A 26996-nucleotide genomic window follows, 5' to 3' on the forward strand; every position below is an offset into this window, starting at 1 on the left:
TGCTGGGATTTGAACCCAGGTTGGCCGTGTGCAAGGCAAACGCCCTACCCACTGTGCTATCGTCCCGCCCATGAAGTGGGCATTGTTAAAGAGAGGTTGTGTGTGTCCCAGAGCCGGCTCAGAGGGATGAGGCTGAGCCTGAGGCTGATACATGGATGGTTTGAAGACACAGGCTGAGCTGTCTCCTCTCTGCCCTGCACCCCCTTCCATTCTATACTCCCCCCCCCCAACACTCCCGTCGCCCAGCCCTTGCTGAGGTTTAAGGGTTCTTTTACCTCTCATAGGAGCCCTGAGGTCTGTCCTAATCAGAGAAAGAGCAGGGGCAGAGAGAGGTTCTGGAGACCTATGTCTGGGCTCTCTTCTAGCTGCTCCGCCCTCCCCCCCACCACAGTCCTGTCTCTGTGCTTCTCTCGGTGTTAAGGAGCCGACCGTGGTATCGGCTTCAGCTCAGGCGAGCACGTGGTGCCCAGAATCCCTGGGAATGAATTATTGAGGAGACTAGGCCAGGCTGTCCTTCACCAGCGCTGAGAGGATGAGACCGGGAGCCTGGGACGCAGCGGGGCGGCAGGAGAGGCCCAAGCAGGATAAGGAGGTGCAGTCTTAGGAGATGCTTCCTGGGGGAAGGGGAGGCTGGTGAGGAGCTGGGACCCTTAATCACCAGCAGGAGCTACAGTGCTGCCCCCTCCCCAGTAGACAGGAACCGAGAGTGGGAGATTTTATTTGACTCCAACTCCTGCTAATACACAGGGTTCCGTGTGGTGCTGAGAATCTCTTCTGTGCCTGCCCCTGCAGAGCTAGCTCTTAGCTTTCCCAGACTGGGAGGTCTGTTTTGCTTTGGGGCCACACATAGCAGTCTTCAGGGCTTACTCCTGGGGATAGTGGGGTGCTGGGGAGTGTATCTGGGTCAGAGGCTTGCTAGGCAAATGGTACACGTGGTACCATCCAGGCCCCAACCTGGCAGGTCTGGACAGGAATGTCAGCCCAGTGCTTGGATTTGTGCTTCCTCTGAAACAGAGCCTTGGCGCTACGGCCTTTTTTGGGTGCCCTGGAATTGGCCCTGGCAAGGGCACAAGGCTACAGGGAGGGTGCAGGCAGAGCCCTGCCCCCACTCCCTGAAGACTGGCCCCTTTGCTGTGGGGGAGCACATGGAGCTGCTGAGTACCTGACCTGGCATGAGCCACATCCAGATACCTCCGTGGGCTGCAGCATTGTGAGCCTGAGAAGCAGGGATAGACCCCGGTGCCATCACCTACTGGTTGTGGGCATGTAACATATCATCCCAGAAACCATTTTCTTATCTTTGGAAGGAGGAAAGATGGGCACTTTCCTAACAAGAGATCATGTAGGAATTCCACAGGACCTTCATGTTTCAGAAATGTAAATTGCTGGCCAGGGATGTGACTCAGTATAGAGGCCCTGGTTTGATCCCTGGCAGTGCACAGACTAAAGGTAAGCTGCTGCTGAGTCAGTGATTAAAGAGCTTCCTTGGTGCCATTCTTCTTTTTTTGTTTTCTTTTTTTTCTTTTTGGGTCACACCCAATGTTGCACACAGGTTTCTCTTGGCTCACGTGGCTCATGCACTCAGGAATTACTCCTGGTGGTGCTCGGGGGACCATATGGGATGCTGGGAATTGAACCTGGGTCGGCCGAGTGCACTACCCGCTGTGATATCGCTCCAGCCCCCCTGAGTGCCATTCTTATTGCCACCTGTGTTCACTGTGTATAGCTGACAGCTCTGCTGAGCACTTCTGTGCTACAGTTTATTTCCTGCTGTGTGGCAGAACCAGAACTACCACTAAAGAATGTGATGTGTGCAAACACCACCAGTAAAGGAGTGCGACCCTCCCAGTGACCCAAAGACTGAGTGTGAGCACCAGAACCTGGTGTGGCAAGCTCCGTAACCTAGCAAGTAATTCCCACCCCCTAACTGCAACTACAACATCAGTAAATGGGGGGGACTGTCAATTGCTGGCCTGGAGGTATGGCAGGAGGTGAAGCAAGCACCTAGCACTCTCAAGGATCTCCCTGGGCTCCATCCCTGCCATCACATGGCCCCAACACGGCCAGCAGGGTGGCCCTAAGGGACACTGTCCAACCACTAGTGCCACTAGACCTAGGGCTGAGAATATCGTAGTAGAGAGAACCTGCAGAATCCCTGCTGTAGACAGACCCCTTTGATGCTCTTTCACTTCTGATGTTAAATGACTTTTGTTTCTCACCCAACAGTGCTCAGGGGCTACCTATGTGCTTGGTTCTCAAGGGTTTCTCTCTCTCTCTCTCTCTCTCTCTCTCTCTCTCTGTGTGTCTCTGTCATTGAAACACCATGACACACACAGTTGTAAAATTGTTCACAATCAGCTTTCAGCCATAAATGTTCCAACACCCTTCCCTTTGCCAGTGTACATTTCTGACCACCCTCAGGGGTTACTCTTGGTGTTTGTTCTCAGTGGTGTTTGGGGAACTGTGAGGGGGGCGGGAATGGAACCCGGGCCTCCTGCATGGAGAGCAGGTGCTCATTGCAGAGCTGTCTCCAGCCCCTAAGTGACTTTTCTTTTTTCTTTTCTTTTTTTTTTTTTTTTGCTTTTTTGGGTCACACCCAGCGATGCACAGGGGTCACTCCTGGCTCATGCACTCAGGAATTACTCCTGGCGGTGCTCGGGGGACCATATGGGATGCTGGGATTCGAACCCGGGTCGGCCGCGTGCAAGGCAAACGCCCTACCCGCTGTGCTATCACTCCAGCCCCCTAAGTGACTTTTCTTAAAGGTCAGTTCACAAGCAGTTATGGTCAGATCTAGGTTCAGAACCAACCTTTCAGATTCCACCTCCGAGTTTTCCCACTATACTTGTGAGCCTGGGGGTTGGCGCACTCTGACCTTCGCACTCAGCACGGGGACTTACCCTGAGTGTGTCCGCAAAGGTTAGTACTGAATGCTTTGGTCTTAATCACACCACATCCCCTTTCTCTGTCAGCAGTGATTGTCAAAAACTTGTTTTGAGGGGCTGGAGTGATGGTAGGGCGTTTGCCTTGCACGAAGCTGACCCGGGTTCGATTCCCAGCATCCCATATGGTCCCCTGAGCACCGCCAGGGGTAATTCCTGAGTGCATGAGCCAGGAATGACCCCTGTGCATCATTGGGTGTGACCCAAAAAGTAAAAAAACAAACAAACAAACAAAAAACTTGTTTGAGTTTTCCCTGAGGAAGCATGAATAAATCAGGTATTTCTTGTTTTGTTCTCTTTTTCTGTAGGGCAAAGACCGAACAGGTCTTCCTCATAGAAGACATGCACTTCAGTGTTGGGCTACATCTTGGGCACAGTGTAGAATATTTGCAATGCAGTTATACAAAGGACCCTCCCCCCTTTTTATGTTATTTATTTATTTATTTATTTATTTATTTTTCTTTTTTGGGTCATACCCAATGATGCACAGGGGTTACTCCTGGCTCTGCACTCAGGAACTATTCCTGGCGGTGCTCGGGGACCATATGGGATGCTGGGAATCGAACCCAGGTCAGCCGCATGCAAGGCAAACGCCCTCCCCGCTGTGCTATCACTCCAGCCCTCCCCCCTTTTTAAAATGGAATCAGCAATTATTGTAGAAAAATCAGAAAATACAGACATAGCTTTGAAGGTCCTGGTTTTGATTCCCAGCACCAGACACCCACACCCCCCCCCCCAAATATAGATAAAACAAGAAAATACATGAAAACAAGTAAAATAAAATATAAAGGGAAAGGCACATGTAAATATGCAAATATAGAAAGATTATTTTCGTTTTCACTAAAAAAATTTCAAGCATGGCTACTAGTTTTAAAAATAATTTTGAGGGGCTGGAAAGAGCATGGTGGGTGAAGCACTGGCTTACCAGAGCCGACCTGAGTTTGATCCCCGGAATCCTGTATGGGCCTTGGAGCACTGCCAGGAGTGGCTCCTGAGTGCAGAGCCAGGAGTAACCTCAGGGCATTGCCAAATGTGGCCTAAAAACAAAAAAAATTTTTTGAAGTTTTTAAAAATTAATTTTGAGGGGGCTGGAGCGATAGCACAGAGGGTAGGGTGTTTGCTTTGCATTCGGCCGGCCCGGGTTCGATTCCCAGCACCCCATATGGTCCCCTGAGCACCGCCAGGAGTAATTCCTGAGTGCAGAGCCAGGAGTAACCCCTGTGCATTGCCAGGTGTGACCCAAAAGGCAAAAAAAAATAATAATAATTTTGACTGCTGATATTTGGATACAAAAATTTTTTTGTTTGTTACTTTCAAAGTAGTCCTTGCTACTTTCTCTCTCTCTCTCTCTCTCTCTCTCTCTCTCTCTCTCTCTCTCTCTCTCTCTCTCTCTCTCCTTTCTTTCTGTTTTTGGGTTACACCCAGCAGGCACCCAGGATTTACTCCTGGCTCTGCACTCAGAGAATCACTCCTGGCAGGGTTTGGGAGGCCGTTTGGGGTACCCGGTATCCAACCTAGCTTGGCCACATGCGAGGCAAAAGCCCTACCCGCTGTGTTATCCCCATGTAAGACAGAGTGAAGGGAAACCATGGCTTGGAGCCTACACTGACTCTGAGGCCCACCAATATTTGCCACTTAGGGCTTTCTTCATTTACAACAGAAGATACAGAACCTATACCGTGTGTGTGTGTGTGTGTGTGTGTGTGTGTGTTTGTGTGTGTGTGTAGCAATTGTATTTACCCTGCATGCATTTACCTTGCAAGAGACCAACCTGGGGTTGAGTTCCAGCACCCCATGTGGTCCCCTGAGCCTGCCAGGAATGATCCTTGAGCACTGCCAGGTGTGGCCCCAAAATCAAACCAAACCCCTCTTTTCCATAACTTCTAAAGCCAAGAAAGCACCCCAACCTACTGCTACCAAGCACAGGAGGCGGGGGGGGGGGCAGAAAAACACCCCAGTTCCCCAAGTGCCACCACCAGGACAACGGGAGCCAAACTGGTCTGTGCACACAGACAGGGGAGGTTCCAGGGGAGGCTGCGAGCCCGGGTGCAGGATCCTGCCCCACCACTGCCGCCAGATGTCCTCCGGGGAAGCACAGGAACCACTGGCGAAAGGGCTTTATTGACAGTGAAACAACTTTAGTGGGAAGGGTCCCCGAGCACAGGGGGCACAGTGACGCAATACACTAAGTGCTGAACATGTGTTTCGAGTAGGCACTAAGGACATGACACAGGCAGTTGAGGCACATACAGGAACCTCTGCCTGTCATTAAACGGTGGGGAGACATCGACGGGGCGGTGATGGAGAGCAAGGAGGCTGGGGCAGAGGCAGGCGCCACTGCGGTCTCCACTGACCAGTGCTCTCTGGCCAGGTCTGGGTCCTTATCAGTGCAAAAGTGTGGGGCCAAACACCACCCCCACCACGACCAGAAAACCCAGCAGCCCCCACCCACATCTGCCATGGTGCTGGCAGAGGAACGGCCCAGAGTCACAGCTCCAGGAGAATGTGGCCCTGTCTAACCTCCCAGGTAGGCTGGTCCAGGCTGAGAACTCGGGGGCCTTCCCAGAGTGGGGGCAGCCAGATTTCCCTTTCTGCCTCAAGGACCAGCAGCCCACAGCCACAACTGACACCCCCAAAGCTTAGAAACAGCTCAGATTCACAACAGAACCTCATCAAACTGCCAAGCCACCAATTTGTCCCAAATTGTCCCAGCTTCTGGACCCAAGGAACCTCATATTTTTATACTACTGTCAGCCCCAAAGGATCACAGCAGATTTGATGAGAAAGTTGCACAGAAGTCCCCAAGCTCCGTGAGCCTAAACAATAACACAGAAGGCTCAGGGGCACTAACCAGCACAGCAGACCCTCAGACAACGACTTCAGTAACAGCCTGTAAATATGACAATGACCACAAGTGGACTAAATAAGTTTTGATAATTCCATTTGCCTTTGTGTGGTAACAAACAATAGGAAGTAAATTTGCTTGTGCCTGCAGGGAGACAGGATGAGGTAGTGGGTAGCCCCCAGGCACACTGGCGCTGGCACTGGGCTGGACCCTTGAATGCCTTGTCTGTGTCATGTGTGGGGTCTTCTCCCCACTGAGCTGTTTCCCTACTCATCTTTTTTTTTTTTTTTGCTTTTTTTTTTGGGGGGGGTCACACCTGGCGATGCACAAGGGTCACTCCTGGCTCTGCATTCGGGAATTACCCCTGGCAGTGCTCAGGGGACCATATGGGATGCTGGGAATCGAACCTGGGTCAGCTGCATGCAAGGCAAACACACTACCTGCTGTGCTATCACTCCAGCCTCATTGCCTACTCATCTCTTATGCTCTGGCCATGTTTGTGTACCTGGCCTCTCTCCCCGGAGCTGTTTCTGCTTTGTGATCAGTCAGGCCCCATTTCAGTGAAGTTTGGGGAAGGGCAAGGTCAAAGTCCCTGACGAAGCTCAGAGACACCGCCGGCTTCTGAAGGCCGAGCTGGCCTGAGCGGGACTGTGGGAACAGGCCGTGTGGTGATGTTGTCACCCATTTCCACAGCTGACATCAAGCCCAAGGCCATGGAGCCAGTGGCCAGCCTGAAATTGGACCGAGAACAGGTGTGCCAGGCTGGGCTCCTCCCCAGGGAAGCCCTCCTGCAGCCTTTCCTGTTCTGGAACGTCCTGAGGGAGCAGCCTCGAGGCCTGGTGTGGGGTCTGGACCGGGAGAGCTCCTTTGGCAACTGCTCATCACAGGGCCGCGGGGCCCATCCTGCCTGCTGCTCCACGGGGCAAAGCCAGAGATTCCACTTTCCTGGCTGTGGCTCCCAGTGAAGGGGGGTGTCCTGTCAGGCCTCCCTGAACTCATGCAGCAGGAAGATATGGGGGTCCTTGAGTGTTAGCCACTCTCCCTCACTCCCACTGCATCTTCTGACAAGACACTAGCCACTCAGCAGAGGCTGGCGCTCACCTGGGGCATCACATCTGGAGCATCACACGTGGGTTCATCAGGTCTGGGGCCATCACACCTGGGGCCATCATGCCTGGGGCCAACATACCTGGAGCATCTACTTGGGGCATCACACCTGAGGGCATCACTCTGGGGCCATCACTCCTGGGGCCATTGCTCCTGGGGCCATCACACTGCCTCCCACTGCATGAGAGAGGTGTCGCCATTAGCCACAGCCACCAGGCAGAGCTGAGCCAGGCAGGTGGCTGGAGCAGCTCAGCACCAGCACATCTGGGAGACCCGGCGCCCATGGAGGGAGTGAGGGGGAGTGTGCCGTGACGGGGTTCCACAGGTGGGGGAGAAAGCCCCATGCCAGGGTGTCACCTGTCCCTCCAGGCTTCTCTCTCCACCTGACAAGCTGCTGGAAGAGGTTCTTTCCTGCCCGATACTCCCCTTGAGTCTGAAGCCAGAGAGAACCATCCGTGAGAGGGTCTGCCTGCCTGGAAGAAGCTTTTAAACTCTCATCTCACTGCCCATAAATGTTCATTTTCTTCTTTAAAAAATAAAAGCAGGGATGGAACCAGAGCGATAGTACAGTGGGCAGGGCATTTGCATTGTATCCATCCCTGGAATTCCATATGGTCCTCTGATCATTATCAGGAGAAGTTTCTGAGAGCAGTCAGGAGTAATCCCTCAGCATTGCTGTGACCTCAAACCAAAAAGTAAATAAATGAATAAGGAAAGGGCCTGGGATGTGGTTCAGCAGTAGAGCATGTGTTATGTCCAATTTCCCAAACCATTAAAAAAATGTTTTTATAAACTTAAACATTTTTTGATGGGGTCCACGTATGGCTGTGCTCAGGTCTTACTCTTGCTTCTGTGCTCAGGGATCATTCCTGGCAAGCTTGGGGGACCATATGAGGTGCTGGGGATTAAACCTGTGCAAAACCTGAGCATGTGCAAAGCAAGTGCTCTACCCACTTATTCTATTATTCTCGCCCCTAAAAGTTTAAACATTTATCTTATTTTATTTTTATTTGGGGTGGGGAGTGAGTCACACCCAGCAGTAAAGGGCTGACTCCTAACTCTGTGCTCAGGGATCATTCCTGGGGACCATGTGGTGCTGGGGATTGAACCCTGGCATGCAGGCAAGTGCCCACGGGGCATTGCTCGGAGCAACTGGGCTGAGGATGGAGCCCCCGAGTCTTGGCTGAGCAGTGTCCTGCACACTTTGCTACCTCTTGAAACTTTTATAATGATAAAAAAAAAGTAGAATATAGCGCAAGATCTTTTCTATACCCACAGATTAGCTTAATTCAACGGGGGAGAGGTCCGTAAATTCATTCTCACCACTCTCACCCTCCCTCAACACACCCTGATGCATTAACTCTCATTTGACTCAGAGATGTCTCACATCTACATAGCACTGAAATGCCCCTGGCACAGGAGTCGTGCCCAACTGCACTGTTCAAGCAATTAATTCAGTGTTTAAGCTTCATTCATTATTTTTTTTTCTCCAGATAATTTATTTGGTGCAAGTCAGTTGGCTGGTGCTACCAGGAATAGAACTACCTGCCGACCTAGTAGGTCCTGCTCAGCTGCTGGCACCTTCTCCCGCACCAGGAACTCGTAGCAGAAGCAGTTTGGGGCTCTGCAACCCAGCCAGGTCCGATGCTCTGTGGTAGCTCTGTGGGAATGAGAAGTGAGACCACATCTGCTGGTGGGAGGCTCGGGGCTGATGTTCTTAGAAACACTTTCCTGCTCTTAAAAAGGAGCACAGACAAGAACTGAGTGCTGGCAGGAGCTAAAGTGATAATCCTTCAGTAACGGGATTGCAAACCACAGTGCCTAAGAAGAGAGAGAGGAGAGGAAGGGAGAGGGAGGGAGAGACTTCTGTAGAGGCAGGCTAGGTGGGGGCGGGAGGGAAATTGGGGACATTGGTGGTGGGAAATGGAAGGGTGTTGGAACATTGTGTGACTGAAACCCAATCATGAGCAACTTTGTAACTGTATAGCAGATTCAAAAAAATAAATAAAGGAAGCCAGAGGGCCAGAGAGATAGTACAGCAGATAAAGCGCTTCACTGGCCTTGCATGTGTCCAAGCAGGTTTGATTCCTGGTACCATATACAGTCCCTGAGTTTTCGAGGAGTGATCCTGAGCACAGAGTCAGGAGTCCTGTGCACTTCTGGGTGTTGTCCAAAGAGAAGACAATCCTCCCCCACCCACCAAGACAGGATACACAATACGCCAGAGATTCGGGCTCTGTCCGCAGGACATCTGGGCCCTCAAGCACTGAGCCAGGAGTAGCCCCCAAACACTACTCGCTGTGGCCCAAAAGTGAAACACAGAAAATCTTTCTTCTCGTGTGCAACCTTTGAGCATCCTTGTGTGCACACACAGTATTTGAAGAGGCTGCGGACGTCTAACCCAGGGATAGGCCTGAGGGCAAAAGCTCACACATAACAAGACAGCGAAGAACAGAAGGAACCTGGACTCTGGCTGAGAACCAGAGCCTATGAATCGCCAGTTCTGAAATGTCATTGCAGGAGGTTATGAACCCCCTTACTACTCGGAACGTTTTCAGCTGTGTCTTCTATTGCTTTCTGCCAATACATTTGTTGCTGTCTGCTCTGCCCGCAGAGTCTGCTTAATCAGGCTGATCTGCTGCTTCCCTTGAGTCCTCCCACGAGCCCGGAGGGCCCTGCAGCAGCACTGGAAGCACTCAGAGACTTTTGCAGACCCGCCACAGGCCTTCTTTTCTTTTCTTTTCTTTTCTTTTCTTTTCTTTTCTTTTCTTTTCTTTTCTTTTCTTTTCTTTTCTTTTCTTTTCTTTTCTTTTCTTTTCTTTTCTTTTTTCTTTTCTTTTCTTCTCTTCTCTTTTTTTCTTTTCTTTTCTTTTCTTTTCTCTTCTTTTCTTTTCTTTTTTGATTTCATTTTTATTTTATTTTATTTTATTTTATTTTTTGCTTTTTGGGTCACACCCGGCAATGCACAGGGGTCATTCCTGGCTCATGCACTCAGGAATTACCCCTGGCGGTGCTCAGGGGACCATATGGGATGCTGGGGAATCGAACCCGGGTCGGCCGCGTGCAAGGCAAACGCCCTACCCGCTGTGCTGTCACTCCAGCCCCTTTTATTTTATTTTTATAAAATTGTTAACATTGGGGCCAGAGTGATAGCACAGCGGGTAGGGTGTTTGCCTTGCACGTGGCTGACCCGGGTTTGATCCTCGGCATCCCATATGGTCCCCCAAGCACTGCCAGGAACAATTCCTGAGTGCAAAGCCAGGAGTAACCCCTGAGCATCGTTGGGTGTGACCCAAAAAGAAAAAAATATGTTAACATTGATTTATTACACTCAATATTCCAATACCCATCCCACCATCATTACCCCTTCCCACCACCATTATTTCCTTTTTTCCCAACCATCACCCAAGCCTGCCCCAATGGAAGGCCCTAAATGATTTATTTTGTATTGCTAGTTATGATTAATTCACTAAATATGATCAAAACAGATTTCATTAAAATAAAGTGTGAAGATTGTTGTATCTCAACCTGGAGTCAATAAGCTCCTGTGTAAGGGATTACTAACATGTTGTTTGTAGGTTAAGCCTGTGTTGCCTTCTCCTGTACAAACCATCCAGTGTGCTGTGCTAGTCCTGGTACTCAGTGATATGGAGTGTGAGGAACTCTAAAATTTTGACAGGGTGATACAGCTGGGGTTGAATTATTAAATGGATGGTGACCGTGGATGCCAGAAGCATATCTGCAGCTCACAGATCTCTTTTGAGATTTATGAGTCTCTGGATCATGGCCCGTTAATGAGTTTATCTGGTGAGCACTGGAGGCGGTTCATGGGCGTGACCACCAGCCTCCCAGGAGAACAGGGGAATGGGGGGAAGAAGCCCATCCCCAACTCTGTGAAAGCCTGGAGAGTTTGGTCACAAAACCTGCATACCTGCATTTCCAAGAGATGCATTCATGTAAGAAGCTTGCCCGAGCCCGTGGGTCTGGCCATGAACACGGCGGCAATTGGGTTCTGGAGGTTTTTGGCTGCCAGAACTCTGCTGAGGCCAGTAGGGGGCTCACCTACCCTCCTCTGGGGTACACTGGATCTGAAATTCAGCCAGGCGTGGGGTCTGGAGGCATCTCTGCAGCTTGCTGGTCTCTTTCAAGATTTATTTATGAGTCTCTGGGTCATGGCTGGTTAATGAGCTTATTTGGCATGCTGGAGGTGGCAGTTCATGGATGTGACTGCCAGGGTCCCGGGAGAACAGAAGAATGGGGGAGGTTTCGTTTTGTTTTGTGACCACACTTGGTGGTGTTCAGCGGTTACTGCTGGCTCTGCAGTCAAGAATTACTACTAGTGGTGCTCAGGAGACCATATGGGATGCTGGAGATCAAACCTGGGTTGGCTGCATACAAGGCAAGTGCCCTACCACGATCACTCCAGCCCTCCCTTCCCTCCTCTCTCCTCCCCTCTCCTCCCTTTCCCCTCCCTCTATCTCCTCCCCTCTCCTCTCCTCTTCTCCCTTTCCCGCCCCTCCTCCCCTCCTCTCCCCTCCCCTCCCCTCCCCTCCCCTCCCCTCCTCTCCTCTCCTCTCCTCTCCTCTCCTCTCCTCTCCTCTCCTCTCCTCTCCCCTCCCCTCCCCTCCCCTCCCCTCCCCTCCCCTCTCCTCTCCTCTCTTCTCCTCTCCTCTCCTCTCCTCTCCTCTCCCTTCTTTTCTTTTTTCTTTTTTTTTTTCTTTTTTTTTTTTTTTTTGCTTTTTGGGTCACACCCAGCTATGGTCAGGGGTTACTCCTGGCTTTGCACTCAGGAATTACTCCTGGCGGTGCTTGGGGGACCATATGGGATGCCGGGGATCGAACCCGGGTCGGCCGCGTGCAAGGCAAACGCCCTACCCGCTGTGCTATCGCTCCGGCCCCCTTTCTTTTCTTTTTTCATTGGCACACCTGGCAGTACTCAGGGCTTACTCCTGGTGGGCTGAGGGAAGCATATGGGGTGCTGGGGATTGAACTCAGGTTGGCACCATGAAAGGCAAGTACCCTACCCATTGTACTATCCTTCCAGCCCCTGTCCCTTCTTTCCTTTCGCCTGGAAGGGTGAGCAAAGTCTGATTTGTGGGGGTACAGGGGCCCCCGCAAAAGAGTTGCCTCCAGGCCCAGGGAGATGACTCAGAGATGCATGCAGTGCTTGGGGTTCTGGGGTCCCTCCCAGTGATACCAAGGGCCATGGGTGTCAGGGATCCAATTCAAGGCAAGGCATGTGTACTGTCATTTGAGCCACATTCCCAGTGCCTATGCCCCCCAATTAAAAAATGACAGGGGGCTGGAGTGATAGCACAGCGGGTAGGGCGTTTGCCTTGCACGCAGCCGACCCGGGTTCGATTCCCAGTATCCCATATGGTCCCCTGAGCACCACCAGGGGTAATTCCTGAATACAGAGCCAGGAGTAACCCTTGTGCATCATCAGGTGTGACCCAAAAAGCAAACAAAAACAAAAACAAAACAAAAAAAAATGACAGTCGCTGATAGTAATGATAATAATGACAGTTAATGATAGTACATTGAGGGCTTGATGAGGCTGGAGCAATGGTACCTAAGCGACAGGGTATTTGCCTTGCACACAACCAGGTTTGGTCCCTGGCCCTCCATATGGTTCCTCAAGCATTGCCAGAGGTTATCCCTGAGTGCAGAACCTGGAGTAAGACCTGAGCCTAGCCTGGTGTGGCCCAAACCACCTCCCAACAATTAAAAAAAATAAACAATGACATTGAGGGCTTGAGACCCAACTACACTGATTAAGACATTTGCCTTGCATGCAGCAGTTATGGTTCGATCCCCTGCATTTCATATGGTCTCCCAAACACCACTAGCGTGATCCCCAGAGCACAGAATCTGAAGTGGCCCCCAAGCACTTCTCATCTCAAAAATGACATTGAGGTCTGAGAATTAGCTCAGTGTCTCACATGGATGTAGCCCTGAGTTTGAGCCTTAGCAACACACACACACACACACACAACCATATAAATAAAATGATGTCAACTTGTTTGTTTTTAGTGGGGGTGCTTTTTGGTTTTGGGTTTTTGTTTGTTTGCTTTGTCCACACCTGGCAATGCTCAGGGGTCGCTCCTGGCTGTGCATCCAGGGATTACTCCCGTTGGTGTATGGGGGTCCACACAGGATGCTGGGACCAAAGTCCAGTTGGCCACATGCAAGGCAAATACCCACTGTACTATTGCTCTGGCCCTCATCATCTTCTTCAAGAATCTAGACATTGCTGTCTTCTAGAAAGTCCCAATTCTGAGACTGTCTTCAGAGTGACTTTTTGGTGTTGTAGAACAAATAAACACATGCTCCTCCTTCAGTGAGGTAGGACTAGAGAGAGAGCTCAACAGGTAAGGTGCTGGCCTTGCACACAGCCAATCCAGGTTTGATCCCTGCCACCATATACAGTGCCCAGAGCCCTGCCAGGGGTGACTCCTAACCACGAAGTCAGGAGAAATCCCTGAGCACCAACACATGTGGCCCGAAAACAAAAAGAAAAATCTAAGTGCTTTAATGGGGCCAGAAAGATGGTGCAGCAGGGAAGACTTGAAGTGGCCAACCCAGGTTCAATCCCTGGCACCCCACATGGTGCCTTGAGCCCCACTGGGTACTCAGAGGCCAGAGTAAGCCATGAGCATAGCCGGGTGATGCTCAAAAAAAAACTGAAAAACAAAAAATATCATCACCATAAATTAAAATCCCCAGTGGCTTTCCAGTGCATGAAAATAAGTTATAACCACTTTCCTCTGACTTACAGAACCCTGACATGCTCAGCCCCCTTCACAAGCCTCTGCTTCCCTCCCTCCTCACGCCCTTGTCCTGCACCCCCACCCCCCAGTTCTGCATCTGAGGCCTGTCGACCCTCAACCCACAGGTGAAAATCATATAAATGGGGGTGAGGGGGACTTGGCAGGAGACAAGGAGGCCAACTGGTAAGACCCAGGGCCACAGGCAGAAAACAAGATGGAAAAGGAACCATAGTGGGAAGGAGACTGAGAAGCGCTGTCCAGTGATATTGTATTGGTGTTGAATTTCTTGAGTAATTTATGGTTGTGTTGAATACAGTATATAAACATATATATGTGGGTATATTGTATATTACAGCAATATTCTGTATAATTTCAGTTAATAAGCAATTAATGTGATCCTTCTGCCAGTTCCCATCTGTAGAGGCCGTTTCACAGATTGACTTCTGAGGGCCAGATTTGCCAGAGTTGAGATTAGAGTCCAGATTGAGCTCATAATCTCTTTTCTAGGAAGTAGTCCTACGAATGGTGAACATAGTCCATGAACTAAAAAACTGATGACAAGCGCAGATAGCATGGGGTCATGGGCATGGAGTGCAGGAAAGGGTCAAGAAGACTGTGAGGTTAGAAAATGTTGAACTAACTTGTCACAGAGCCCGGAAGACTGGACTCCTTAGGGCTTTTCCTGGTCTGTGGGATTTCTTTCTTTCTTTCTTTCTTTCTTTCTTTCTTTCTTTCTTTCTTTCTTTCTTTCTTTCTTTCTTTCTTTCTTTCTTTCTTTCTTTCTTTCTTTCTTTCTTTCTTTCTTTCTTTCTTTCTTTTTGGTTCTTTTTGGTTTTTATGGACTGGAGTGATGGCACAATGGGTAGAGCATTTGCCTTGTATGCGGTCGACCCGGGTTGGATTCCTTTGTCCCACTTGGAGAGCCCGGCAAGCTACTGAGAGTATCCTGCCCGCACAGCAAGCTCCTCATGGCGTATTTGATATGCCAAAAACAGTAACAAGTCTCACAATGGAGACTTTACTGGTGCCTGTTTAAGCAAATCGATGAACAACGGGACAACAGTGCTACAGTGCTATTGTATATAACCTTCTACTTTGGTTGTTGAGGACCATAGATTTGTTATTGGGAGATGCACATGGAAATGCTTAGGGGTGAAATATGAAGTCTGAACCTTACTTTCAAAGAAACAGGCAAAACTTTGACAATGAGCAAATCCAAGAGAAGGGCCCATTGGTGTGTATAGCAGCCATTCTGTTTGTTTGTTTGTTTGGGCACCACACCCGACAATACTCAGGATTTACTCCCGTCTCTGCACTCAGGAATTACTCGTGTAGTGCTCAGGAGACCATATAGGTCCAGGGATCAAATCCAGGTGGCCACATACAAGCTGAGTGCCCTGACCTCTGCACTATTGCTCTGACCCACAAGCATTCTTTTAAAACATATTTTCTGCCATTATTTTTGAAAATTTATTTTAATTTTTTTGGGAGGACGTGCATCCAGTGGTGCTCAGGGCTTATCCCTGACGCTGCACTCAGGAATCACTCCTGGCAAGGTTTAAGGAACCATATAGGAAGCCAGGATCAAACCTAGGTTTGATCACATGTAAGCAAGTGCCCTGCCTGCTGTCCTATCTCTCTGGTCCCAATATGAAAAATTTGATTTTTGAAGCAATTTGGGAAATAAGGCAGGATGGGGAGAGATTCTCAGGAGAGGACACGAGCTTCTCTGGAGCCCCCAATATGGGCGATTTAAAGAAAAGTCTTCATTTCAGATATGTTCTCATTCTCATGTATTTAAAAATATTATATTTTAAAAAATCATAGTTTCTTGTCTAGGGTATGTGTGTCTCAGTAGCACATCACATGCTTTGCGTGTGTGAGACCCTGGGTTTGACCCTCAGCAACACCACACGAAGATGCCGTTTCTAGAGATTCAGGAGACCTGAGTCGGGCACTGAAATCTGTGTTTCCTCTGTTTTGGTGGTGACAAGGCTTAAATCCGGGGCCTCAGATATTCTTTATCCACTGAGCAACAGGCCCTGCTTATAAACCTGTTTTTCATGGCCCCAGAGGTGATTCTCAGTCAGATCCCGGGCACACATGAGAAAGAGGAAAGGTTCTGCTGAAACACAGCCTCCTCCACCAGTTCTGTTATCCCATGGAAAACTGACCAGGAAGTTCAGGCGGGAAGAGGTAAAAGACTTTTTATGGAAATGGCAGGTCTGGAGACTGTTGCTAGAATAGAAGACTTGAAGAAGTTCAGGACAGATTTCGCCTTCCTTACCTTCTGACATCTGGAGGGCTCCTACAGTCAAGGAGAACAATGCAATATGAATTCTGCTCTCCTACGACCAGTTCTGCTACTCTACTTGATTCATTCTGTATAATTCTCCTCGTATGTAAAAAGGAGTCTAGCCCACTGTCCCTAAAGCAGCACACATGTGTTTGGTTTTAACATACTTGCTTGTATTCTCTTATATACATTCTCCGTCCCTCTTGGAGAGCCTGGCAAGCTACCTAGAGTATCCGCCCACACAGAGGGCCTGGCAAGCTCCCCGTGGCATATTTGATATGCCAAAAACAGTAACAATAACAGGTCTCATTCCCCTGACCCTGAAATAGCCTCCAATCGTTGGAAAAGACGAGTAAGGAGGGGGCTGGAGAGATAGCACAGCGGGTAGGGCGTTTGCCTTGCACGCGGCCGACCCGGGTTCGGATCCCAGCATCCCGTATGGTCCCCTGAGCACGGCCAGGGGTAATTCCTGAGTGCAGAGCCAGGAGTAATCCCTGTGCATCTCCAGGTGTGACCCAAAAACCCAAAAAGCAAAAAAAAAAAAAAAAAAAAAAGACGAGTAAGGAGGGGCTGCTAAAATCTCAGGACTTGGACAAATGGAGACGTTACTGGTGCCAGCTTGAGCAAATCTATGAACAATGAGCAAATCTATGAACAATGGGATGACGTGATACAGTGATACAGTGATGTAAAAAGGAGAATATTAAACCATTCTCAAATTCCAAGTTGTGCTGAGCCTTGATGTCTTAGGTACAAAGACTGTCATGATGGTTTCTGGCCAGAAGGTGGCAGCAACACATCTCTTTATTTTGTGACCAAAACCATGGAAAAGATTTGTTTCCAGGTGCTCAGGGTTTTCTTTCTCTCTTTCTTCCTTTCTTCCTTTCTTCCTTTCTTCCTTCCTTCCTTCCTTCCTTCCTTCCTTCCTTCCTTCCTTCCTTCCTTCCTTCCTTCCTTCCTTCCTTCCTTCCTTCCTTCCTTCCTTCCTTCCTTCCTTTCTTTCTTTCTTTCTTTCTTTCTTTCTTTCTTTCTTTCTTTCTTTCTCTTTCCTCTCTCTTTCTCTCCCTCCCTTCCTCTCTTCCTCTTCCCTCCCCTCCCCTCCCTTCCCTTCCCTTTCCTTGTGTCATACCCGGCAATACTCAGGGGTCACTCCTGGCTCTGCACTCAGGAATTATCCTGGCATTACTCAGGGGGATATGGGATGCCAGGGGATTGAATCCGGGTTGGCCACATGCAAGACAAATACCCTCCCTGCTGTACTATCGCTTCAGCCCAGGGTAGCCTTTTTTTTTTTTTTTATCTTTTTGGGTCACATCCGGCGACGCACAGGGATTATTCCTGGCTCTGCACTCAGGAATTATCCTTGGCGGTGCCCAGGGGACCATATGGGATGCTGGAAATCAAACCTGGGTCGGCCGCGTGCAAGGCAAACGCCCTACCCGCTGTGCTATCACTCCAGCCCCCAAGGTAGCCTTTTGATACTTGTTTAACTTAGGTCCTATGCTATACAAGGTTAATAAGACCTGATGAGAGAGAGAGTGCAGGAGTAAAGGAGCCTGCCTTGCACGTGACTAGCCCTGACTAGGTGTGCCGCAGTGTATGTTCCCCAAATCGAAGGGTGCAGCCCGGAGCCATCCCCACCCGGTGGCAGTGGCCAAGCAGAACTGCATGCTCAGACCCTCACGCTGAAACTCCAGCCCAGATGCTGAGAATCTCCGGGGCTAAGGAGGAAGGCCCCCAAATCAGCTTTGTGGGCAGAGATGGAATGGGGCTAAGATGTTCCCCTTAAATGCAACTGACTGCCGTCATCCCTGGCACCACACAGCCCACAAACCACCCCGGAGACACTCCTGGGCACAGAGCCGGGAGTAGCCCCTGAGGACTAGGGGGTGTGGCCCTGCCCCCGCCAAACGACCTGATGGCTTACCTCAAAGATCAGTTGGTCAGAGAGGAAAGTCAGACTGATGAAGAAGTTACTAGTAATCGTATTACTAATGTATGACTTTGAGCAAGTTGCTTAAACTTTTTGTTCCTGTTTCAAGTTAAGATGGGAATAGTTATGGTCTATGTTTTAGGATTACTGTGGAGATGCAGTGTGGGGAGGGGCAGGAATGTGGTTTAAATGGAGCACACATGCCTCACGTCTTCAAGGCCCTGGGTTCGATCCCTGGCATCTCACAGCTGAGTGTGTCCGCCAAGAGATCCCATCCACCCGGACACATTTAGGGTACCTGCCCCTCAGAAATTATAAGGAGAGGGGGCCGGAGCGATAGCACAGCGGGTAGGGCGTTTGCCTTGCATGCGGCCGACCCGGGTTCGATCCCTGGCATCCCATATGGTCCCCCAAGCACCGCCAGGAGTAATTCCTGAGTGCAAAGCCAGGAGTAACCCCTGTGCATCGCAGGGTATGACCCCCAAAAAAAAATTATAAGGAGAAAAAATTTCAAAAGACAAGGGGGGAAATGAGTGAATTGGGTCTGGAATGTGTTTCAGCAGTGAAGTCCAAGTCTTGTCTGTGAGTTCTGGATCCAGTGGCCAGGACAGGCTCTGCCGACTGGGACCCCTGGTGCCATAACAGAGTGAGGAATCGTCAGTGCATCACAGCCAAGTGCTAGAGCATCCCAGAGAAGTCCTTGAGCACCACACCAAGTGTCTATCGCCCAGTCATCACGGAAGCATGAATGAAGGGCAGGGAAGGGTGCCCGGGAATGCCAGGTTATTCGACAATAAGTGACGAGATGGAAAGACACTCATGGCTCTCCCTGGCCGGGAGAGGCCCCTAGGCTGGAGATAAAGGGGAAATGCTCCCGCTCTGGTGAAGCTGCCCTGTCAGTGGGGACCAGCAGCTGAGCTGACGGAGATGGCCCTGGAAAGTGGAGCCCCTGGCCGGGCTCATTCCGGCTCCTGCAGGCCCCCATCACCGCCAGGGTCGGGGTCACCAGGGCTGAACTCAGTGGAGGAGCTGGGCTCTCTGTGCAGCTGCAGACAGGCTGCTTCTGAGCTCGGGTCCCCCCACCCCCACCCCTAGACATGTGCTCCACATCTGGGACACACAGAGTCCCGGCACCGGCAGCCATTTCTGGGCAGCAGGGCCTGGGGCTGTGAACAGGAGGAGGAAGCCCCTGGGGACACACAGGGCCCTCTTGGGGAGGACACTGGGCTCTGGCCAGGCTGTGGCTAGAGGCTGAGACAGTCCTAGGGCAGAGAGAGCCCAGGGACACTGACCTGCAAATAGCCAGAGTTTTGTCCCTGTGTCCGTTTCTCTGCTCTGTCCCTTGGGGCCTCACATGGCGACTGCTCTTCACACAGAGCGACACTCCCTCTCCGCCTTCCTGGGAGAAACAAAGCTTGGGAAGGACAAGTCACTTGCTCAGGGTCGCTGGGTCCTGCCGCTTCTCCCCTGACTGGCTCCATTTTACCTTGGCCTCTGCCGCGTCTCCCCCAGACACTCGCTGGGATTCTGACCCCTCAAGACCGCAGCTCCAGAAGCCGCTTCCCCGGCTGGGCTCCCTGAGGCGGCTGCTGTTTGGCACTGTCGGGGTCCAGCTGTGGGCCTGGCTCCCCTCCCAAGCTCCCCCAGCTCATGCTTCCTCACTCGGCCACTCAGCTCTGGGTTCAAGGCCGACACGCAGCATCACTCCTGCCCGTGACCCAAACCTCCTCACACACCTTCCCTGCAAACCTCTGCTTCTTCTCTCCCCGGCTTTTGGTCTTTTTGTTTGTGTATGTTTGGGGGCCACACCTGGCAATGCTCAGAGGTTACTCCTGGCTCTGCATCCAGGAAGTAGGGATTGAACCTGGGTTGGCCACATGAAAAGCAAAGTTCCTAACCACTCCAACTCCTCTCCAGGGTATTTGGAGCAGCCAAGGGTGACAGAAGGAGGAGAGGTGATGACCACATTGGCTGGTACTTACACAGCGCATGCTGGGTGCTGAGCACTGTTTCACGTGTTGAAACTCATTTACTCTTGCGACAATACTGTTACTACCATCCCTGTTAGTGGGTAGACAGAGGTGAAGTCGCCCAGCCCAAAGCATGCAGCTGACTCAGTTGATCAAACCCAGAACGACTGGACCGAGTCCATGTCGCATCCGTGTGCTCTCCCAGTTGCCTCAGAGGCTGAAGCCCCTTCCTCTCTATCCCCAGCGAGGCTGCGGCTGCTCCATGTTCAGCATTCCCAGTCGGGGTTGGGGACAGTCTTCAAGAAGTCCAATCCCCTCTACACTCAAGGCTACTGATATGCTTCCGGAGTTATCCATGTAATCGCCATTATCCTAGCTGATACCAGCATGATGGTAGTAGCCAATACCTCATCCTGGTGAAAAACAAACCAAGCTTACATTTTGGTTTTGAAGCCACTCCTAGCAGTGCTGAGGAATTACTCCTGGCTCAGGGGTTGCTCCCAGCAGTGCTCAGGGGACTATGTGGAGCTGGGATTGAACCTGGAGCTCCTCCATGCAAAGCAGCCTTCTGCCCTTGCAGCTGTCTCTCCAGCTGGCTCCCTCTTTCATCTTTACTCTGTATGTCCTAAGCATTGGTCATGCATTTATTCACTTAATCCTCCCAACAGTCCTGTGAAGATCTTTGTGGTTTTTTTTTTTTCTTTTTGGGTCACATCCGATGATGCACAGGGGTCACTCCTGGCTCTCTCTGCACTCAGGAATCATCCCTGGCGGTGCTCAGAGGACCATATGGGATGCTGGGAATCGAACCCCGGTCAGCCGCATGCAAGGCAAACGGCCCTACCCGCTGTACTATTGCTGCAGCCCATTTTGTTTTTGTTTTTTGTTTTTCCTGTGAAGACCTTTGATGAGTCTTATGGAAGAACTGAATAATGAGTCAAAACGGACAGCTGGAGGGACCAGGGAGATAGTAGGCCGTTTGCCTTGCAAGTGGCCAACCTGACTTCAGTTGCTAGAAAACCATATACCATATGGTCCCTCGAACCCGGACATGAGTGATCCCTGAGTGCAGAGCCAGGAGTAAGCCCTGAGCACTGCTGGGTGTGGCCCAAAAAGCAGAGATTCTTGGAGTCAATGGAAAGCTCAGGAGCTGGATGTCAGAGACCTAGATCTTAACTATACACTTAAAAAAATTTTTTTTAATTGAATCACTGCGAGATACAGTTACAAAGTTGTTCATGATTGGGTTTCAGTCATACAATGTTCCTTCACCAGTGTACATTTCCCACCACCAATGTCTGCATGCATTTTCCCTATTTTGGGTGTGACTTTTATCTGGATGGTGAGAAGAGCACATCTAATGGTGCTCGGGGCTTACTGCTGACTTTATGCTCAGGGATCACTCCTGGGGGTGCTCAGGGGACCATAAAGCCAGGTTAGCCCTGTGCCCTACCCCCTGTAAGCACCTAACCCGTGTCCCGCCTTCTGGCCCCATTAGATCTCACTCCCTCTTACCATCCTACCAGCCCCAGCACTCCCGGCCTGGCTTTCTGAGTCCAGGAGAGAACCTATGCCTCTCCTCTCCCAGGAGTTCAGAGGGGAGGCCCTGGTTTATCCATCCTCTGCTCTCTTTTCTCTTCTCTCCCTCCATCCCCTGGCAACCAAACCAGACCCATCAGGAGAGGGACCTGGCAGCTGTGCGGAGACTAATGGCGGAAGGAAGGAGGGGCCTGGCAGGGCTGGAGTGGGCGGTGTTGGCCCATCTGAGAGATGCACAAAGCCGGGAGGCTCCTACGCCCTGCAGTGCTGGGGACCCGCCCTCCTCCGCACCCACTCCGTGATCCGGCTCGGCAGGAGTCCCAAACCCGGCCCAGATGTCGCGCTCTTGCGGACACGGCTGACCCCAGCAGCAGGTCCCTCCCGGAGAGCCTGGAACCAGCCCCAGCGGCCTCGGCTCCAGGCAAACCCTGGCGCCCCAGACAGACCCTCGGCGGGCCTCGTTCCGCGCCACGGCTCTGGGGCCGCCTGTGCCTGTTCTGGAAGCTGGTCGAGATGCAGAGGCCAGACAGCAGCTTCGCCAGTAACTGCACGGTGGGGAGGTCGGGAAAGGAGCCTTGCGGGAGGGTGGGTGTGCTCCTAGGGTTCCGGCTCTTACCATACACACCTCCGAGCCCACCGGCGGGCGGACTGTTCCAGGGAGCGGCCCCTCTCCCCTTCTCTGGGCCACAGTGGGCGGCGCCTTCTCTTCCCTTGTTCCCCCACTCCTGGGATCTGAGCATCTGCGTAAGGGTTCCTGCCAGTCCACTCATCTCTCAACCTTGGAAGCTGCTGCTGCCCCCTCCGGCCCCCTCCCCGCCCTACCTTGGGTTCCCGGAAGGCCCATGACTGAGCAGCAGTTGGTTGGGGGAAGGGACAGCGACGGACTGGCTGAGCGCAGCCCCCAGCGGGCTGCGGACCATCCAGAGTGGACCCCAGCGCTGGGCCCGAGCGGTTTCCGCTCCCTCTGATGTGCCCACCCTGTTGGGGCCTGGGTTAGGCCCCGCTTTGGGAGCTGTGTCTTTAAGGCTGAGAGGCCTGCAGGCCGCCCCACCAGTGTCCAGGGTGGGGGTGGGGAAGTGGCCGTGGCCGGTGCATTAGCGCAGAGCTGGCGCCAGGCAGCAGCCCTTCACTGGACCCTGGGGACTGGACAGATACCCTCCCGGCTCCCCTGCTGCGTTTGCTCTCCAGCCCCCCACTCCTCCGGGGTGGTGGCAGAGGTGAGGCAGCCTATCTTCTGGGGGACAAGTGGAGCGCCCAGGCCTAGGGCCTAACCCCGCCCAATCCATCCATCAGGGCCACCGGCGCCTGTCCTTGACCCAACAGTCCGCCTGGCCCCTGTGGCTCACCAGTCCTTCGGGTCGGGACCCGGCTCGAGTCAGAGCCCCCTCCCCTCGGGTCCAGCTCTGGCTATTTGTTAGAAGGCGCTGACCCCGGCCCCGGCTGCCGGTGGTCGCCACCATCCTCCCGCCATCCTCCCGTTTGCTCGCGGGTAGCTGAGGGGCATCAGGCTGGCGGGGCGCCAGCAGCCGGGCGGAGGGTGAGGAGCGCGGCTCCCCGCTGGGTGGGGCGTCCCCCTCCCCACATACCCGGCAATCAGGCCAGTGGGAGGAGCTGCCCCGGGGGGCCCCCTGAGCCCGCAGGGCTATAAAGTCGACTCGCCTCGGCCTGCGGCTCCTTCCAGCTCCCGGACCTGCGCCCCTGGCCGCGATGAGCCTCCCCTCGGGCCTCCGGGCCAGCGCCGGCTCCACCTCGTACCGCCGCGCCTTCGGGCCGCCGCCCTCGCTGTCCCCGGGGGCCTTCTCCTTCGCGTCCAGCTCGCGCTTCTCCAGCAGCCGCCTGCTGGGCTCGGCGTCCTCCGGCTCCTCGGGGCGCCTGGGCGGCTTCCGCGGGCCGCGGGCGGGCTCCCTGCTGCGCCTGCCCTCGGAGCGCCTCGACTTCTCCGTGGCCGAGGCCCTCAACCAGGAGTTCCTGGCCACGCGCAGCAACGAGAAGCAGGAGCTGCAGGAGCTCAACGACCGCTTCGCCAACTTCATCGAGAAGGTGCGCTTCCTGGAGCAGCAGAACGCGGCCCTGCGCGGGGAGCTGAGCCAGGCCCGGGGCCAGGAGCCGGCGCGCGCCGACCAGCTGTGCCAGCAGGAGCTGCGCGAGCTGCGCCGGGAGCTGGAGCTGCTGGGCCGCGAGCGCGACCGGGTGCAGGTGGAGCGCGACGGGCTGGCCGAGGACCTGGCGGCGCTCAAGCAGAGGTCAGGGTCAGGGCGGCGCCGTCGGGGGGGCTGCGCCTTCCTCGCCAGCAGGGACTTCCCTCGCCTCCCGCGCCCCCAGGGTCATCTGCACCCCCTCTCCCCCGCCCCCTCCGCCGTGCGGTTCTCTGGGGAGGCGGGAGGGGCCGCACCGTGTCCTCCCAGTGCGTGAGGGGGCCGAGCCCGGCTCCCAGGCCGTTCGAGAGGAAGGGGCTCGCCGCACTGGGCACCCCTCCTCGGAGTCCCGGGAGCAGCGGTCCCGGGGATGGTGACCCCGTTGCTCAGCCTCGCCTGCTCTGCGCCAGGTTGGAGGACGAGATGCGCAAGCGGGAGGACGCCTCGTGCTCTTCCGCAAGGTGAGCGCGGCCCACGTGGCGCCCCGCGCGCGGCCCAGGGTGCGGGGAGGCGCCCAAACACCGCCAGAGCCCACCGGCCGGGCAGTGACCCCTGCTCTTGCACACCCCCCCCCCCCGCCCCGACCGCCGCCCCCGAAGGACGTGGACGATGCCACCCTGTCGCGCCTGGAACTGGAGCGCAAGATCGAGTCTCTGATGGATGAGATTGAGTTTCTCAAGAAACTGCACGAGGAGGTGGGTGGGTCGGCTCAGACGCCAGTGGGCGCTTCGGCGGGCTGGGGGCTCTGCGCGACGGGCTGGGGACGGCGGAATTCCCGGGAAGACAGCGGGGCGCCCCAGTGTCGCTCGACAGGTGGTTCGACTCCCACCCCTCTGCCACCTAGCGGCGGGCAGCCGAGCTGCACCCGGTTCCTGGGGCTCAGAGCGGACGGGGCGCCCGCACCGCCGACGGGTCCCCGCACTCCCTGGCGCCCCCTGCGGGGCTCCGCGAGCTGCTTCTCGCGTCTGTGCGCGACCCGCCCGGCCCGCGCCCTCTGCGCGGCTGACTCGACGCCCCGCCGGCCCGGGCCGCAGGAGCTGCGGGACCTGCAGGTGAGCGTGGACAGCCAGCAGCTGCAGCAGGTCGAGCTAGAGGCGACCGTGAAGCCGGAGCTGACGGCGGCGCTGAGGGACATCCGCGCGCAGTACGAGAGCATCGCGGTGAAGAACCTGCAGGAGGCAGAGGAGTGGTACAAGTCCAAGGTCCGGGGGCGCGGGCGGGCCGGGGGCGCCGGGGGGAGGGCGCGGCGCGCGCTGACGCCGGCTGGGGCCCGTCCGCAGTACGCGGACCTGTCGGACGCCGCCAACCGGAACCACGAGGCCCTGCGCCAGGCCAAGCAGGAGATGAACGAGTCGCGGCGCCAGATCCAGAGCCTCACGTGCGAGCTGGACGGGCTGCGCGGCACCGTGAGTAGTCGCGGGGGGCCCGGCCGGGCTGGGGGCGCGGGGCCCGGCTCATCCCTCGACCCCCGCGCCGTCCCCAGAACGAGGCGCTGCTCAGGCAGCTGCGGGAGCTGGAGGAGCAGTTCGCCCTGGAGGCAGGCGGGTACCAGGCGGGCGCCGCGCGGCTGGAGGAGGAGCTGCGGCAGCTGAAGGAGGAGATGGCCAGGCACCTCCGCGAGTACCAGGAGCTGCTCAACGTCAAGATGGCCCTGGACATCGAGAACGCCACCTAACGCAAGCTGCTGGAGGGCGAGGAGAGCCGGTGAGGGGCGCGGCGAGGGGGGTGCGGGAGGGGGGACTGGGGCGGGCCGGGCGCGGGCGGCGCCGCTGAGCTCGTGTCCCCCAGGATCTCCGTGCCCGTCCATTCCTTCGCATCCTGAGCGTGAAGAGAACCGGTGAGTCTCCCACCAGCTTCCAGCCTGCCCCCTGACCACGCTTTGCCGTGGCCCCGCTCTCCTCTCTGCCCTCTGCCCTCCCGCCCTGCCCTCCTCAGGCCCCCTCCGCTCCCCTCGTCCCTCCTTTCCCAGAGATGGATCCTCCACAGGACAGTCACAGCCTCGTGACTTCTGAGCCCTCCTGGGGTTTTTGAGATGGGAGAGAGACAAGAGCAGGAACTGGGCAGTGCACCGAGGGTGGGCAGGACGGTGCTGCTGCCCGAAGGTCGGGGGCCCTCACACCAGCAGGTGGTGACTGAGTCGCAGGAGCAGCGCAGTGAGCTGGGTAAGTCTCCCACTCACAGCTACTGAGCCCAGCCCCCCCTCTCGACTGCAGCCGAGAAACCCAGACACTAACCCCACCACACACACACACACACACACACACACACACACACACACACATCCTGCATGGCTTCCTCTCTCCCTGCAAGTGTCTGGGGGATGCCCTAAGCATTTCATTCACCCCTGCCATGCTCTCCCCCAACTCCAGTCTTGCAGGAGGTGGGTTGCTCTCAGCCCTAGATCATAAACATGATACTCTGATCCCCGTTGCTCATCCTGACAATGGCTGATGATCCCCTAACTAATCTGCTCCTGCCCTTACTGGCTGCTGTGCCCGTGGGTGGGGTTAGTGTCTGGGTTTCACTTCTGAATGAAATGAAACTGCTTCAAGTGTGCCTCACTCTCAGGTGTTTGTTCTGTGTAAGTGGGGGACCCCGGGGAAGAAGCCAGCCATGTTTTCCTCCTTTTGTTTCTGTCCTTTTCCCACAATCTTGGCATCAATTATTCCATCCGCCCTGCGGGTTTTCTCCTTCCTCCCTGTTCCACTCCTCCTCAGCCTCTGTGCCCTGTCTGCAGCCCACAGGCCCCTCAGACCAACCTATAAAGAGCAGTAAAGTTCCTGACCTTCTTTGCTGCCATCTACTGTCTGTTCCGTCTGGAATCCCCAAAGACACACCTGTTGCCCAGATTAGAATTCACCTGTCTTACACACTTCCTTGCTTGTGCTGCTCTGACTATTGCAGCTGGGCCTGGACACGTGCTGCCAGGGACTTCCTAGGTGACGCTGAGGACACCTCAGCTTGCCTGGAAATGCTTTGGGGAGTGTGTGGTGCTGGGGATCACACCAGAGACCCACACGTGTAAGCCACGTGCTCCTGAACCCTGTGTCATATATCCATCCCTCCCCTTTCTTTACTTACCCCGAAAGTCTGTTTATCTTTATTATTATTATTTGGTGCTGGGATCATACACGTGGAACATGTGCTTTACCTGAGAACCTCTTCATCTTCCTTTTTTGTTTTGTTTTGCGTGGTCCCATACATAAAACGTGAACTGACACTTGCAACACAAGTGCTCGACCACTGAGCCATGTTCCCAGTCCTAATCCTTAAGTCTTCAGGTTTGTCTGATTCTTCCTAGATCCACTTGCACCACCCTAATCCAGGAAACCATCAGCTCTTATTTTTGCGGGCGGTGGGAAGCAGCAACCCCAGCAGTGCTCAGGGGTTACTCCTGGCTCTGCACTCAGGAATGACTTCTGGTGGTGATTGGGGAACCATATGGGATGTCAGGGATCA

The 26996-nt window shown here is 53.9% G+C and overlaps 1 protein-coding gene across 1 annotated transcript; it reads left to right on the forward strand.

Moving 5' to 3' along the window:
* Positions 1–23089: 23089 nt before the first annotated feature.
* LOC101554249 (peripherin) lies at positions 23090–25725 on the forward strand. Its single transcript, XM_055127817.1, is given in 10 exon segments — positions 23090–23645; positions 23948–23976; positions 23979–23998; positions 24137–24232; positions 24572–24739; positions 24818–24943; positions 25021–25241; positions 25326–25350; positions 25473–25536; positions 25616–25725. Coding segments are annotated over 10 exon segments (1395 nt in total). The 5' UTR covers positions 23090–23109.
* Positions 25726–26996: the final 1271 nt, after the last annotated feature.

Source organism: Sorex araneus, chromosome 2 (genome assembly GCF_027595985.1).
Source record: "Sorex araneus isolate mSorAra2 chromosome 2, mSorAra2.pri, whole genome shotgun sequence".
Lineage (NCBI taxonomy): Eukaryota > Metazoa > Chordata > Mammalia > Eulipotyphla > Soricidae > Sorex > Sorex araneus.